This window comes from Serinus canaria, chromosome 2 (assembly GCF_022539315.1).
Source record: "Serinus canaria isolate serCan28SL12 chromosome 2, serCan2020, whole genome shotgun sequence".
NCBI classification, from domain to species: Eukaryota; Metazoa; Chordata; class Aves; order Passeriformes; family Fringillidae; genus Serinus; species Serinus canaria.
The window spans coordinates 138,525,332-138,543,296 of record NC_066315.1 but is presented as its reverse complement, the minus strand read 5'-3'; the positions used below and the strand labels follow the sequence as shown (position 1 = coordinate 138,543,296).

Genomic DNA, 17,965 nt, shown 5'->3' with positions numbered 1-17,965 from the left:
ATCAAAAAATCCTAGCACTGACAAAATCATACAATCATTTAGGTTGGAAAAGACCTCTAAGATCATGAAGCTCAACCATTAACCTGACACTGCCAAGTTCACCACTTAAGTGGTGCCAAATTCTTAAGTGTCACATCTACACATCTTTTAAATTCCTGTAGGGATGGTGACTTCATCAATTCCCTAGGCAGCTCCAATTCAAGACAACCCTTTCAGAGAAGAAATTTTTCTTAATACCGAACCTAAACTTGCCCCTGATGCAACCTGAGGTCTTTTCCTCTTGTCCTGTCACTGGTACCTGGGAGAAGAGACCAACCCCACCTGGCTACAGTCTCCTTTCAGGGAGTTGGAGAGAGTGACAAGGTCTCCCCTGAACCTCCTTTTCTCCAGGCCAAACATCCACAGCTCCCTTAGCTGCTCCTCACCAGACATGTGCTCCATAAACTTCCCCAGCTCTGTTCCCTTCTCTGGACACACTCCAGCCCCTCCATGTCCTTCTTGTAGTGAGAGGCCCAGAACTGGACACAGGATTTGAGGTGCAACCTCACCAGCGCTGAGTACAGGGGGACAGTCCCTGCCCTGGTCCTGCTGGCCACACTGTTTCTGATCCAGACCAGGATGCCATTGGCCTTCTAGGGCATCTGGGCTCAGTTTCTTTTCCAATGGGCACCTTTCCAGTCACTCATCTCCAAGCCTGGAGTGTTGGATGGAGTTCCTTGCATGGGGTTGTTGTGACCCAATGCAGGACCCAGCCCTTGGCCTTGCTGAACCTCACACGGCGGGCCTTGGGCCGTCACTCCAGACTGTCCAGATCCCTCTGCAGAGCCCTCCTACCTTCCAGAAGATCAATACTCCAAATCATCTTGGTGTCATCCATAAAGTCACTTTTGCTGCCCTTGATGCCTTGATAAAGATCTCCTTAACAAAGATAATTAAGAGGGCTGGCCCCAATAATGAGTCCTGGCCCCAATACTGAGCCCTGGGGAATACTCCAGGCCTGGCCACCCAGACAATTTTTTGCCCTGTGAAGAGTGCACTGATCCACACCATGGGAATACAGTTTCTGTGGAATGGCACAGGAAACAGTATCAAAGGCATTTCTGAAATCCAGGTAGATCAGGTGTTCCAACGAAGACAGCTGCTAGGCTGTCATGAGACTCTTACACCCCTCAATCACTCAGGAGAGCAAAGCCTCACCAGACCTATTCTGCTGCTGGTCTGGGTCTGGGAATCCACATCCCAACACCCTGGAGCAGAGTGGACAGCCACTGCAAAATGCTTCTTGCTGAACCATGCTGTGGTCACTGCTCAGGGAAGATGCTGGGGGCATGTCAGGGAAGAAATCACACCAAGCACATGGACTTGAAGGTCAGCAGCAGCTTGGGAAGCCACAACTACAAAAGAGACAGAATGTGATCTGGCATGAGAAGATGAGCCCAGCTGCTCAAGCCCCCATTTCTCACAGGCTCAACTGGCAGCACACACGGTACCATCTGTGGTACAAGGAATCTCTGTGTGTTCACATCCCACAATATATTGAAAAATATTAGTAAATGAGCTATGGTTTCATTGCTGCCATGGAAGAAATGCAAGTATTCATCTTGCAAGTTGTAGGTGCCATCCTAAGACAGCACTGGTTTTCCTTAACAGTATTAACCAGATTTAAATTCAACTTATTTATCACTGGAGATTACAGACTTTAAAAGTTTCTGCAAGTTTTTAAAAGTTTCTGAAACATCAGGCAGATGTTTCTCCATCCCTCAAGCTTTCATACCCAATGAGTCCTTGGAGGAGGACAGGAAGACTCTGCCTGTCATGTCAGCAGTGCTCTGCTGTTGTGGCTGCAGGTGCAGGGTAAGTTCTTCAAAAAGGGCTATAAACAAGTATGAGCCAAAAATTATTCCGTAAAGAGCTCTGTGAATATCCTCTTTTGTCCTTGGACATCTCATAGTCACAGTCAGCACCCACACATAGCCACAGCCCTTTCTCAGTATTCTGTTTTCCAGACTGAGAAAGGGCTGTGACTATGTGAGGGTGCTTACACTGTCCTCCACCTGCACCCAGATCATCCTTGCTTTGCCCTGATCTACCTGGGAGCTGGCAGCCGGCAGAGAACTTCTTCTTCTCCTGCTGCATTTGAATTTTGACCCCACTAGCTAATCCCACCAGGCCCATACGAAGAAGAACTAAGAAAGATCCAGTCTCCTGGAGGAAAGTTTTATCTATTATCATTACCAAGCTCTACATATCTCACCAGATGGGCTTTTCTACAGCTGAGAAATGTGTTCTGCACACCTTTTGTCCCAGCCTTTATGTGCATCATCAAACTTATAACTCTTCCCACAGTCTTTATTTCTATATTCTGGATAAAGGCCATCAGTGTTCACAAATGCCAAATAACTACTGGCAAGTACAATCCCAACACCAGCTTTCAAGAAATGCAAAATGCACAATTCCCTGATACTTATGGGGGCTTTTTTCCATATCACATGGGGTACCAATACACAGCAAAGGAAATCTGGGTCCTATTTGTGAAAATGGTGGTAATAGTGTTTTATGGGTTATGATTTCACAGAATCACAGAATATTCTGAGTTGGAAGGGACCCACAAGAATCATTGAGTCCAACTCTTAAGTGAATGGCCCATATGGGAATCAAACCCACAACTTTGCATTATTAGCATCAGGCTCCAACCAGTGGAGCAAATCTCAGTGACTGGTGTGGGCCAGTGAGATTTTGGCAGGAAGCAATTCAGCACTTAAGTACATTTCATCATTTTCATGCATGGCAGGGGAAATATGTATGGTTACATATGTCCAAAGAGATCAGGAAGATTATTTCAAAACTGAGAATTTGATGCTTTTGCAGCATTTATACAATTCCTCTTAAACCACTGTTTTCCTTTTTAAAATTAGCATCGGTGTTTGTTTCCTGTGTGAAACCTGGTTGGTGTCTGACCAATTAAAGTGAAGAAAAATGTGTCAGGAAGCCATTTTGAATACAGTGCCTCAGCTGCAGAACACAGCTTCTCTGAGTAATTGAAATGAAAGTCAGTAGTAGTAAAAAGACATTGCATAATTCGGTTGTGGCTGGAAAATTACTACAGAGATTGGCAACTTGATGCAACTATTTCTATTACTTTCCATCACATTAGGTGGGTAAGAAATACTTCATAAGAATAATACAGTAAGTTTTATTTTATTCCATACTGTGGATATCAAACAATACAGCTTGAACAGGAAATGTTTTATTCTCCACTGCTGTTCAGTCAAGAGTCTTTCTGCTGGTTCTGCCAACAAGGATGCCAATTAGTGTCCAGTAACATTTTGGTATTGCTGATGAGAGACAAAACAAAGGAAGCACAGTATGGTGAAATTAATTTGTGGTACTAAGAAATAGAAAAATAGCTTTCTTTTTTTTTTTTTTTAATTGCATCTAGAACTCTGTAAGATAGGGTGTGGGGAAAGAATACCTTTCTTGCTGTTTTACAGTTTATATCCCTAATTCTGTACTAGAAGTTCTCATTTTGAGCTCCCTTCTCAGAGGAAGCCAGCATTACAAGAACCTTCAATGTGCACAGATCATACCCAGTTGCTAAGATGAACCCCAAACCAGCTCTATTTTAATTCTGCCTCTTCTTTCATCAATATTCCTAACACTACCCAGACAAATGATTGCAGTGAAATTAATGAAATCTCCTTTCACAAAGGAGAAAGTGTGCACAAAGCATGTTCACTCATAGAAGAAAAATCTCAAGGACACCATTCAGTTTCACTTTACTCCCAGTATCCCCATCAAGTCCTTGTGAAATCCCCACTCAGTTATGTTTGTTTTGCTAAAAACTGGGCGAGGAAGATGACAGCACCTTGCAGCAATGACCTGGTGTGGACAGTGAGAAGACCACTTCCTCAGCTATCAGCTAATTCCCAGAACCCTGTCTTTACTTCGTGAGTTTCAAATCTCTTTCTAAGGGGGAGCTTTGCAGATAATCTTGACTACAAGAAAACAATGGGCAAGGGATAAACCTGCAGAATGGCCAGGGCTATCCCTGGAGGAGCAGGGCCAGTGTCACTCAGGAATGACCCCTGCAACCTGGCTTGACAGGGGCAAAATTATTTCCCTGCAAATGTGCCCTGCTGAGAATTTGTCTTAGTTAATGAAACAAGGGTTGATCTGCAAGAAAAGCCACATCCTGACTTTCTTAGCTCTGCAAAGATCTCAGTATCTATGAAAACCAGCTTTGCACCAAATGTTAAGTCCTGACTTTATTTTCTCTGAAAAAAAAACCACCTTTATCAGCATGAATCTCACATATAATTTTTTTTTAACTTTTTTTGTAAGTGTCCTGGTTTGGGATCCCAAGACAGTAGGGAAAGTTTACCACATATGTAATACACAGAAAATGTTCAGGTAAAAATAGGAATGAAATCATTGCTGCTGTAAAGAGGAGGGGTAGCATACCTTTCCTGTCCATCAAGCTCTGAGCAGTTGGCACCCTATAAATCATAGGAAGCACAGTAGTAATTATAGAACTGGAAGTTGATCACTGTAAACATTCAGAAGTAGCTTCTAATAATTGCAAGTTAATGTGAATATGATTAGAACCATGACAGAACTGTGCAGGCCACTTGCATGCCCATTTTTCTCTATTCATTAAAACTAGGTTTTCCTGTGAAGTAACAAGCAACCTAGTCAATCCAGCACCTGGTGTACTGACAGCCTGCTGATATCATCTGTTCACTCTCTGTCAGAATTAGGTTTAATGCAACAATACTTGGACCACCAGGATATGATTATTTTCCCATTGTGCACTAAGTAATGCAGGTAACAACTCCTGCCATCCTTTTGTCGCCTCCTGGCACCCCTTCATTGCTCCAGAGGTAGTGCCACTTTTGTGGTGGGAAAAGCCTGGTTACAGAAGGGCAACGTGCACTGAGAACAGAAAATGAGAACATGTAAAATGAGGACAGGGGTGTTAATTTCTTCACCCTCGTGGCAGTAGACAGAGAAAACTCTGTCTCCTCCACCCTTAACAGAAGGAGATTCTTGGTGAAAGTGTATTTGTCAGACACATTATACTGGACCATGAAGAAATATTTGATTCCTGCCTCAAAGAATTTATACCACCAGGACAAATACAATAACACTTCAACCAACAGTGACATCCTCCTTCCTGCCCAAACATACTTGAACAACTCTGCTACATGCCCAAGAAGGAAAACTGCTTTTCTAGCATCAGACTATGCTCTGTTCTGCCTACAAGCAGGGAGATACACAGACCCTGAAATTTTTATCCTGCATACAGAATTTAGCTTATTTATGGTTCTAATCCCTGTTTGATCCTTACAAATCTATTTACTTCAATTACACACATTGCAAGGAAGTTCTACAAGTCAATTACTGCAAGTGTAGGAGTACTGATTTTCATCCACATCCTTAGGTTGTTTTTACACAGTTTCAAATTCCTGCCATATTCTGCATTTGAGGAAGCATTTTCAGAACTAATACAATGCACTTTTGGAGTAGCCGCCCTTCTACTAAATAAAGCTCCTTCGACTCCTATCTGAAATGATTTAGAACCAAAACATATCGTGATCAGAGAGATCACGATAAAGACAAGGGCCCCTCCAGGTGATTTGAGCCGAAGACATGGCTCCAGCCCGCGCAGTTTCCCGGCCTGGCAGAGGGTTTCTCACCGTGCTGGATGATGCCGTGCTCCAGCAGCCGGCGGCCGAGCTGCTCCGCCTCGCTCCGCGTCGCCGCCTCTCCCTCCTGCACCAGCCACTCCACGAACTCCGACGCGACAAAGGTCCGCTCGTACTTCACTCCTTCCTCTTCCCTGGCTTGCAGAAGGCTGTTTTCAGAACTCATCAGCCTGGTTTGGTGGGGGGGAAATTGGTAGAGAGAATGGTTCTTCAGAAAAGCAGTTCGAGATCTATTCTGGCAAATGTCATTTATATCAAGCAAATGCATATGAAGCTTTCACTGCCTTGCTGAATCTTTCCTCAAGCTATCAATCTACTTAGGAAGTGAATGAAAACTCTTAGTAAAGAAATTTAGGGTTTATATCCCTGTGTGAAGTTAATGCTTTCTTGGTTTTACCCCTAAAAGAAAATGAGATTTTTGGGTTTTGCATTTACCCTATTTAGTGTTTAACATTCTCTAAAAGTTACTGCGTAATCAGCTTTGAAAAAAAAATTAGCCTAAACGCACCAGAATGTGACTAATGTGTTCAAAGCTTCCTAATTAATATTTACAGTTAGCGGCACCATGCCCTGAAGTCATTTAGATGACTTTGAAAATTCTCTCCAAAAGCTCTAAAACAGCTGCAGAAAAATTCAAGAGAAGGAAAAAAGGTAGTTCTGTGGTTTGGGGGTGGATAAATATTGTGCATCCAACATTTGATGATGCAGCTGCAGTCAGCGAGTTGCACATGAACCTGAACACATTTTAACATCTGAGGCTCACAGTTCTCTGTGCCTCAGCTGGCTCTCTGTAACACCAGTCAGAGGAACATCATGAGATGTCCCAAAATCTCCTAGCAACTGCCATGTGAATAGCTGAAGGATACTAATAAAACTCTTCTCTATTCAAGACACCTATGCAAATGACAGGGTCTTAAAAAAAAAAAAAGCCTCAATATTTTGTTAATGCAAAAGGCAGCTTTAAAGAAGAAATGAGAATAACTTCTTTGTAATTAATACAGAATTCCACTTTTTGGGGGGAGACTGAGCACCACAGTATCCTTATTAACCTAATTTTTTCATAATTATATTATTTATCATAGGCTAATAATAGGACTAATGGTAAGACTTTCAGAGTAATAGTTCAAGAACTGTTTTTTCCTTGTGAGAGTAACAGGTCCCCTCCCTTCACCAACTGTTTTGAAATAAGGGCACATCTGAACTACAACAGTCATATTATGGAAGTGCTGAATCTTTGCCCTTCTGATAAAGGAATTGAAATTCAAGTAAATCCATACATGAGCCTTCTGCTTCTTAAATTGACAGCATGTACAGACAGAGATTGAGATTGACAGAGATTATAGAATATAACTTCATCTCCTTTGGGAAGCATCAGAAAAATCTGTGCTATAGGAACACAGAGAGAAGTTTCATTTGAAATTATAGTGAAGAGGTTTGATGTGGTCCAACCTCTGTTATTTCATCTAAAACACTCTTCTCTTGAGTTTAATGAGCACTAACCTGAGGCCTAAAACTACAGGATCTGTCCACCAGGTAGCAGATCATCAAACCAGGCCAAGGCTGCTCAGCCACAGCTGTGTGGCAGGGGTAGCACAAGGAACTGCTGGTTTAGGTGGTGTGTCATTGCCAGCACCTCTGAGCTGAGTAAGAACTGAGAAAGCCAAATTAGCTGAAGACAACGTATTCACTCTACAATTCTTGCAGACTTCATTATGTTTTAATATTTTAATTTACAAGCATCTTGTCCCTCAGCATTTTGTCCCACACTCACCACCTCTAATACAGACATACTGTGCTCCAACGTGCTATCTTTAAATGTGTCTTGTTCACCAGGCTTTTCCCCCCCCAGAAAAGAAATGCAAACCCAAAGCTTGTGTCTTTTTGTACCATCTGCTGCATGGCTACCCAGAACTGGTTACCCAGGCTCTGCAGGCACCAAATAAAAAATCTTTAGGATTATGTTAATTGTTCTTTGATAAGTCTATAATTAGTTGACTGCCTCATTGAAATTGCAGATAGAATGGTCCTTGAAAAGGCAGCACTAATGGTTCGATTTTTACAGAGACACAAAAGAAATCTGGAAAAATATCAAGTGGAAAAACACTCAGTTTGACATTTCACACCCTTCTGCATAAGCCCAGAATAGCACTGCAAAGGATTTGGACTTGTGAACAAACAGACACGACAAATTGCTGGTTTAAGAAGCCCAGACACAGCAATCCACGGACTTACGTCACTCACTGAAGTAAATCACTGTAACTCCATGGCTGTCAACAAAACTGTACCAATTTACATCAATCAAAAGCCTGGCCTTTCATTAGGCAGAACTGGAAACTTCCTTTTACTCTTCCATTTTCTCCTTGTTCCAAAAACACATGAGGCTGTTAATGCCAAAACGTGTTATTTGCTAAAACTGGTGTTGTCCTGCATTAAAGGAATGTATTTATCCAAACACTGATATTCAAACTCCTTTTCAAAAGAAATTTTTAGCCTTGTTTTTATCAAAATAACTGCACCAGAGGATAAAAGCAACTCAACCACTGATGAGTTAGACTGAAAGTGATTCCAAGAATGCAGTCTCAAAATTATCTGAAAGATTTCCTGAAATTAAAACCATAAATCTGCACTTCTTTCACGGTGAAATCTGGTTCAAAAATCTCAGCTGATGTCAGCATCACGCAATGACTTATAGCTCCTGTGCATGACTGCACCAGAAACAACAATCTTGTGTGTCTGACCAAACTCTACTGAGAATTACAAACATCATAAAAATAAGGTGCCTGCAACAACTTGATTTTTTTTTTTAAAAACTACAAAAGGTCCGTGCTGGATTTATAAAAGATTTGCAGGGAGAGTTTTGTTGAACAGGAAACATGTTTATCTCTTTCAACCTATCTGGGCAGTCCTGTAGAGCTTGAAAGCTAATACCAACCTTAGATCTTATTAACTATTCAACTATTTCAGACAAGACTGTAGGAAATCCAGTAGTTTTCATCTCTAGTTAGAAACCTGAACCTCAAAGCTTATTCACAGGATTACCAAAGTTTGCAATGATGTGCAGTGAATCTGAACTGGTTCATGATTTTCAGTGCAAAGGAAAGGAGTGTACAATCAGAGACTGATTTTAAATCTTCTAATCCCACAGGAACAGCCACTGAAGATGCCCACAGTGGGTGAAGGGGGTCATGCACAAGAAAGGAGAGTTCAGGTTACGAGGAGCTTTGTGGTCATGCAGAAGAGATGAGAAAGGGAGCTCCTCAGCAGAGGGACAGTCCTGATGTTCCCATGTCTCAGGGCAGAGAACAAGGCATTTACCTAAAACAGATGTCTGAATGTAAGGAACATGCCTAAGACATCCATGCAACAACCTGTTGATCCTCCTAAAGCATTTTGTTCGTTTTACCCACAATTTGCATGGACTAGTGTTGGGTAACGTCTGCAATTTTGGCAAGCACAAACTACTTTGGCTTCTGAACCTAGTGGTACTCCAGCCCCAATCAGAGAGTGGAAAAGAGCAGAAAATAATTATAATGTCTATCTTAAATTAGAAAAGCCTGGTGAAGATCAGCAAACTCTACAAAATTAGACACAGATTTTCAAAATGTGTTGGATTTGGACAGATTTCCTTTGGCATAGCTGCATTTCTCTTGCAATCAGGCCCATAGGCATTTTGATAAACAAGTTGAATATGCTGGTAAATGACTTAATGTTTGTGCATGAATATTTTTCTCTGGTTGCTGCCATTTAGTAATTATTTTAATAGCACTGAATTAATATTTTCTTTCTCAAGACCATCAGCAAACTGATACAACAGATATATTACACAATCAGACACTTCACTGCAGAGATCTTCCTGACTTTCAGCATTAGATTTTGAGTTTGAAGTGTATCCAATGAAATTGTGGTGCTGCTAATAAAGGTGCATAGGCAAGGGAACTAACAAAATCTGAAATCTCTGCACAAGGGATTTGCTAAAATAAACAAAGTGAAGCCCAGATAGGCCAGGTATGCATTCTTATCTCCCATGAATACAAAATACTTCCAATGATCCATGGAGAATTTTGACTGCCTTTCACTGTCACATACTGGTTTTGAAATGACAGGTATTTTTAATTTATACTATATTTAGCACTCAGGGCTGTTTTTAAAAGTTTCTGAACCTTTCAGATGCGTTGCCTAGGAGCAAGCACCTGACAAGGATGCAGTTATATTCAGATACAGGTGCTCCTTTGCCAAGATAGGAACACTCTCTACTGTTATGAATGTTTTTCTGCTACTACAGAGTTAGACAACCTGGATCACAGACTTTGGTTTGGGGATATTTCTCCATTCATAGAAATGGTGATGGAAGCAGACATTATTAGAACAGAGTTCTTTAGACTATGGCTCCTTTCATGCAGAAGACTGGCATCAGCCTTGCCAACAAAATATTATTTTTCTTACAGATAATTGAAATAGAAATATAGACTAAAGAAAGAACTGTATACACTCTAATCTGCTTTTCAGACTATAGGTCAGGCTTGTAGACACTGCATGTTTACTGAGTCTAAAGAGCAAATGCTGTGCTTAGTAAGGCATAGAAGAGTTTAAAACTAGATGATTCATCCCACCTGTCCCAGTGCGTAGAATGGAGGATTTTCTCCAGTGATGCATTTTCTAATGTCTTATACACTTTATTATATTTTTACTTTAAATAGTCACAGTCACTGTATCTTGGGGAATTTTATATGATGGGTGCAACAAAAGGAGTGGCATTTACAGGTATTTGTTTATATTTTGGGTTCACTGTTCTTTCACTAAAATGATCTCCAGAGCCAGCTAACCTTGAAAATAAGCTTTTAAACTTGTGAGCTTCCTGAGTGCTTTCTTCTGAGAAGGAAACAAATTTCCTTCATCAAGAAAACACAGCATCTCTCCTGGCTGCTGCACGCTTCAGTGCCAAGCAAGCAGGAGAGTGAGTGGCATTCAGTCTAGAGCAATACTTCAAGCTTTTGGTAAATAACACATCACAACTTTTGCATTAATTTGTAGCATATGCCAACATGCATTTTCTTCTCTGTGCTTGAAAGTACCACGTCAAAATCTCTACATCCTGAATAAAAATGTCTTTAATTTAATATTAGGAAGTATGGTTAAGATAGTTATTTGATGGAAGTAATCCAGTGGCATATTTATTATCTCAGTATAATAATCTGTTTAAATTAGGTAATCAGATGCTCTTGGTTGGGTTAGTGTTTTTTTTTAAATTGCTTTTAACATAACTTTTCTGATGTTGAAACTTTGCAGACTGGAACACTGAAGATTCATCTCACCTATTATTTAAAAGCATGACTCCCTATGAAGCTGTAGGTATGGAGTCTCCACAGACATGTAGCTACTCATTCAATAATGTTTTAGGAATTATAATTATGCTTTTACATATAAAATAATTAATTAATTAATAATTAATTAAATAATTAATTCTGTAATTATTTGAATTATTTTGACAAATAATTCTGTAATTATTTTTACAGAATAGATTTCAAGGGCTTCAATTCAGATTGGATTCTCATATAGGATGTATTTATAATCTGGGGCATCAGATTTTAAACAAAATGCCTCTAGTGAATATGAAGTAAAAGAAAAATAGGAGAGGGAAGGACTCCCAGCTGAAGTAATGGAATTTCCCAGACCCATTCCTGCATGCATTGAAAACCTCTGATGATTCAAAAATAGACTAACAGGTATCATTTGCCTCACATTATCACTATTATCAACATATTACGAATACTGAATGCAACATACTTTTCATACAGTCTTTGTCCTCTCATGAACACCTTCACCTCATTGTCCAGTGGAAATGTCCCATCATCTTTTCTGAAGCGGTAGAACAGTTTGACATCCTTGAATTCTTTATGCTCATCACAGACTGAAACATAAAATAATAAAATAAAAAAAATAAAATTCACAGACATGGTAAGTAGCTGAGGATCCATTTAGCAGGTACCACTGCTGAGCTTCAAAGCAAGCATGTGTAGAGTCTAACCTCTTGCATTTCTCAGCACAGAGCTTTACTCCATTCTAATGAAAGGCTGGAGAAAATATTGAGAGGTAACCAAATTTCTTGGTCAGGGAGAAAAGTGTCCATCAGTTTTATGAGTATTACTGCAAACATAAAGAGCAAAAAAAGCAGCCATCCACTACATTCCCAGAAAACCTTTTGATGAAAACAGTCTCTTGTCTTGTTTGTTTAAAAGGCCACCAGAGTAGAATGCCCAATAATTTAAGGTTTGCCAAACTTCTTAAAGTTATTAGTATCAGTTAGTGGTGCTGTAGGAAACAGAAGGCCTGAGAAACAGATAAAACCAAAGTCTTCTGCCTTCTTAAAACTGTCTCAATTGCTCTGCCATGCCAACTAGCAAATGGTAGGTACAACGTGAGCACACCAAGAAATAATGGGTTTGTAGAACAGCACCTGATCATGGGCTCTTGTAAAAGCAGAACAGAGCCCCATCAAGGGCATAAACCTATGGGAAAGGTATCCCAAGCAAGCTGCTCCTAGCACAGCTGTCAACCCACATACATGGGGGACCTTCTGCACCACAGAAGCAGGAACTGGTGTCTCTTTCACTTGACAGGGCGCTTGAAAGAATGTTCTAAGCATCCTGCAGAACCTGACAGAACCTCTCTGAATTTACCTGCCCAAGCTCACTTCACAAAGTATTTTATTAGAGTGCAATACATGAACATTTTCAAGAAACACCTGTTCCATTTCTAATACCTACACACATATATATAAAATTTCTTCTACAGTTTTCAGTTGGATGGTAGGGTAGAAAATGCTTGAAGGTTGTTAGAGGTTTCAAAAAGCATTCAGCAATAAAATATCTGTTGCTCAATTAAATTAAGTCACTCAGGCATCCACGCAACTCTTCACTGACATTTTCTCAATAGAGGATTAAGTAGACAGATTTGAATACCCTATAATTACTTTATTCTTTAACTATCTACCGTGAGTCCCAGTTTCCATAACAACCCAGAATTTTCATTTAATAGCCAAGCAGAAGCTGTAGAAGTGGCACTCATTCAATATGTGCATTTCTGACTTTAATTAAGGTGTTGTTAATATACTGCAGACAGCAGCAGCATTGCTGGACACACAATGACCTCTGCATAAAGTCAACATTCGTCTGTTCATAGTCACCCAGTTTTCTCTTTAAAAAGAAACAAATGCTACATTTGCCATTCTGAAATGGGGAATACTAAAGGCTTGAAATTGAGGCCTTGGATCTTCTTTGCTCATGTGCTTCCCAGCCTCTTTATGCCCCCAAAAGGCAACTAAATGCTACCAGTGAATTGGAAGTCTTTTCATCAGCATGAATTGTTATTCAAGAAGCTGAAAGGAACAGATCTCAAATAGACAACAAGTTTAGGAGAAAATTAATCAGGGCACAGCCAGACCACTAACTTTCTTGCAGCTGTACCAGCACTAATGTTTGTGCAGCTGCTGTGAGGGCCAGGGCCAGGGAACTAATCCACGTGAGAAAAATGATTTTTTTTTTTTTTTGCTGGCTGATTTTTCAGATGGGTTTTTCAGCTGGAGAACTGTGCTCTTAGGAGCAGGGAAATGAGAACTGCAGGAAAGGGGGGACACGATCCAGCTGGGGCTGCTCTGGAGACACATCACAGCCTCCGGTAAGTTTCCCTCTGCCATGAGGAACATCACTCCACACCTCTTCAGGCTCTCCTCTCCTTCAGAACACAGGTGACCTTGCACAGCAGCACAGTTGAAAAGATGCTCCATATCTGGAGCAGGGAAAGGATCCTACCTGTCCTACACTTGGCTGAAGAGCAGGAGTGGGATTTCCCTCTGTCTCACAGCAGTCAATAAATTTAGCTTAGAACTGTTTAGCAGGTGATACCGCACTTACCATGGTGGATAATGCTGTGATCCAGTAATTTCTGCACCAGTTTGATGGCTGTCTCCCTGTCAGAAGCCTCTTTGTGGTCGATCAGCCAGTCAATCAGCTCTTTGGCAACGAAGCAGTTCGGGTACGTTTTGAGGTGGTGTCGCCGATCCTTAATGACCTTTTCTTCGTGCAGTCGGAGCCTGGGGGGGCAAATCACTGTGTAAGGATCATGTGCAAAGAGCCTCTGCCACAGCAAGGGAGGAGAGCAGAGCAGTGGCACCCACGCCCTGCTCACAGGACGGGCTTTGCAAGTGTTGGGCAGAAAAGTCACACATCCAGTGCTGGCATCTCACAACCAGGGAACCCACAGCAACCATTTGTTACAACTGTCAACCCCATAATTGGAAAAACTTGTTTTCTGCTCAGTGGAAAAGTTTAAAAAACTGAAGAACAGCACAGCATATTAACTCCATTAAAATATTTCCCGTAGGTCAATTAAACTGTCAATAATTTGGAATTAATTTTCCCACATTACCACTAATGTGTTCCATATTATTTTATAGCATCGCTGCTGTAGGTTTTTTTAATCTCATTAATTTTTGCAGCTGTAGCTTCTTGCTTGGTTGCATAACTGCATTTTGCCTCCAACTGCACGACAAGGATAGCATTTGTGATTTAAAATTCAGGTGTGAAGCTGCTTCAACACAGTGTAATCTATCATTAAAAGTTGCCTCCTACTCCAAATAAATGAAACTGATTTCTCACTTAGGCATCTGTTGACAAATGCTCTCTGTAAAATCTCCCTCATCATCCTGAAAGCAAGTTGGTTGAGATGCTTGAGTAAGAATGCAAGATCCTGATTAAAGCAATATCTTGAAGTTCTAAGGTTCTGCATCTTTATGTTAAGTCATTTTTTTCCAAATAAACAAAATAAGCAACATTAGCAATAAATTAGCAGATAGAAATTTTAAAGTTGTTTGAAGTTTTATGCTTTCTTGTTCCATTTAAATGAATCATATCAGAAAATCTAGTTTGTCATGCAGTTACAGTTCTGAGGAAAGTGCAGAAACAACAATGCTTGGGCTCCTATCAAAACCAGAAACATTGCTGTTCATTTCAAGTGGCCAGGGTCCTACCTTGTAAACACTCTTACTGTCTGCAAAGAGTCCTGACTAATGCTATAATAAATATAGGTGGTACAAGGGTAATAGAACAGAAAGGTATTGACATGAGCCTCAAGAATCACAGAGCTGGAGTATGAGAAATTTTCTTCTCAATGAAATTCCAGTATGAAACAATAATTTCTTTTTAAAATCATAAAAAGGGAAAATATTTGGCTGAAATCAATGAAGGAAACTTATTAGGGCATCAGACAAGACTTATGTAGGCTTCTACCTAAAAATAGTAGCAAAGCAATGCTTTGTTCTGCAGCATTTAGCCTTGAAGTACACTGGTATTGCCAATCTGGAATGTGAATTCAAAGCCAGATTTACAAAAAACATAAAAGCAAGACTTTTGTATTTAAAAATACTGATAAATCAGATTAGTATTCTGGAAAGAAATGCTGATAAATATCCCATAGATTGTGAAATTCTCTAAGCTAAAATACTTTTACTTAAAGCATATTTTCCAGATGTGCTCTAACAGCTGTCGCTATGCTTAGAAAGAAAATCATTCACAGTTTTAATTATAAAACATGCAATTATCAGTATGTCTGATGGAGCTTTACAATTAAAACACATTCCAGGTTCAGTTAATGTTCATCTGGTCTTATGTCACACAATAACCTGCAAGAACAAAACTAGAAAAAAGAGTGCATCATACAAAGGCAGACAGCTCAATCCAGCTTTCAGTCAGCGGTGAAAGTCTGAATGGATGGAGTTCATCTGATAGAAGAGGAAAAACCCCTTCTACAAAATTCTCTGTCTACATGTTGCATAGCAGCATACCAGGACTGGTCTGACATTTCACAAACAAGCCAGTAGTCAAAAGCCCCAGAAATGAGCATCTATATTTTAAATTCCAGCTGCAGGCTTTTCTGCAGTTGGTGGGCTTAAAAGTATTTCAATTCCTCTGTCATGTCAAAAGACACAGGTTCCCACTACAATCTTTTGCCTCACTCAGAAAAAGGGTCCCTCTGTACACCTTTTTGTCTATATTTATAAAACCCATAGGTATTTCATTATCTGAATTATTTCCACTCTCTTGCTAAAGTGGATCCAAATTTGCTAAGAGGATACAAAATCATTAAGTCAAAGAAAACATGACCACATAACCCTCAACAAACCTGAATTTCCACATGATTGTGTGAATTTCTTCTGCAGTCTATGCCAACTATGTCCATACTGAATTATGTCCAGGCTTATTTATTTGGAATAACACAAAAGGAATTCAGTTTTTCTCTTTAGTGGTGTACACTGTTTTCTTTGTCAAGGCTCCCTCACCTCTACAAATCTGCTAAAAATCAAACTCTATGATGGAGAAGTAGCTCAATAAATTGACACTGTACATAGTTTAAATTACAAATATAGAAGCCTCAGGAAAAGTTATTGAGTATATATTGCAGTGTGCTAATCAAAGGTTAAGGCAGGAATTCCAAAAATGTGTCTGTGCTCAGAAGTATTTATTGGAAGCCAAGTCAAATGGAATGAAAAGGAATAAAATGTACCAGTGAATACAATTATACGCTGGAACCAATGCTCAAGTGAAGTGGTAAATACTTTATCCCTTGGCACTGAGAAGCTGACTTCTCACCCAAAGTCCTTGATCTTTTTCCCTTTAAGTAATGTTAATCACTTTATGTCAGCTAGTCTGCATGATGACTGGAAAACACCTAACTGAGCATCAAACCCATTTTTCTCACTAGAAGAAGTTTTTCTCAAGAGCTGTTCAAGAGAATTAGCTGACTGACAAACACTGACCAGTTTGAGAGGAGAGTGGGGAGAAGACAGGCAAACAACAAGGGGTGATAGGGGACACCTTGATTAAGCAAGCCTTTCAAATTCTGACCCACTTTCTGCAACTTAATAGCTTTACACCAGCAACCAATTTTGTGTGTGTCATTACCTCACCCATATATAATTCCATATATAATTCAAGATCACCTGCCAGATTTTGCCTGTGAGGCCACAGTCTGCCCTACCTGAGGAAAACATTGTAAGCAAGATCCAGAGCATCTGAGCAATTGCCTGTGAAGTTCAACAGGCATATTCAAGCCTTTAATATTTACGAATATATATCCATGGCCCTTACTCATGCTTACAACAAATAAAGGCTGAATTTGCAAGCATGCATGCCAGAACAGTTTTCCTGGGGGCTTGTCTAAACAGGAGTTCCTCTAATTGACAATATGTAGGGACTCTTGCTGCAAACAGAAGTGTCTTCCTCCTACATAGCATGGAACAAGGTAACTTGGAACACACTGCTCCTGCTTTGCAGGAAATGTGTTCAGAGCTTTCAGGAACAATGTTATTTGTTGAAATGCCATTAGGCACTTTCATGATAATGGAAGCATCTAAATTTTTGCCCAGAAATGAAGAATCAGGCACTAACTTGGGATGAAATTGCTCTTGGAGCTACATGAAGCTTGCATTTTGGTTTTCACCAATGGGGGCACTTTTATTTCCACCAGGGACATTATGCATTCTGAACTTCCTTGCCTCTTTTCTGAACCAGTGGGTAAGGATTTATGAGACAGTGCCTGCACAATTAGCTTTCCTTTCCAACCCCAGAAAAGGCTAACATGCTGGATGAATATATATATCATTAACTGAACCACAGTCCAAATATCTCACCCAGATACTTCCCTCTGCTAAGTCTAGTAGTTTGTGCTTGACTAACATAGATCTTACAAAGCATTATCCAATCTTGAGTTCTACGAGAATGAAATAAAAAATAAAACTTCCTGCTCTTCCTGGTAATTTTCTGAACAAATAATCTGCCAGTTCCTATATCCTATATAGTCCTTATGCTTATCTTAGCAGGGCTCAAAAAATGTGTGAGGAACAGGTCCCTGACATTCTAAATAAACAACATGGTATGAATACTTTCCTAATGTGCTCCACCCTTTCACCTCTCTTAGCCTTCCTGAGACAACCACACACACAGATGAAATGTACATATAATAGAACCATAGAATCACAGACAGACAAACAGTTTGGGCTGAAAAGGACCTTTGAAGGTCATCTAGTCCAACATGAGCAGGGACATCTTCCATTATACCAAGTTGCTCAGAGTCCCTCCATGCTGACCTTGAATGTTTCCAGGGATGGGGCATCTACCTCCTCTCTGGGCAACCTGTTCCAGGATTTCACCAACCTCATTGAGAAAAATTTCTTCCTTATATCTAGTCTGAATTTACCTCTTCTAATT

The 17,965-nt window shown here is 40.2% G+C and overlaps 1 protein-coding gene across 1 annotated transcript in view; it reads right to left on the bottom strand.

Moving 5' to 3' along the window:
* DEPTOR (DEP domain containing MTOR interacting protein) overlaps positions 1 to 17,965 on the bottom strand; it is a 75,131-nt gene that overhangs the window by 36,148 nt on the left and 21,018 nt on the right. Inside the window, exons 3-5 of the mRNA XM_009087831.4 lie at positions 13,616 to 13,794; positions 11,490 to 11,613; positions 5,697 to 5,875 (exon numbers count right to left, since the gene is read on the bottom strand). Of these exons, the coding sequence (XP_009086079.1) occupies positions 5,697 to 5,875; positions 11,490 to 11,613; positions 13,616 to 13,794 (482 nt within the window). The remainder of the gene's footprint in view (positions 1 to 5,696; positions 5,876 to 11,489; positions 11,614 to 13,615; positions 13,795 to 17,965) is intronic.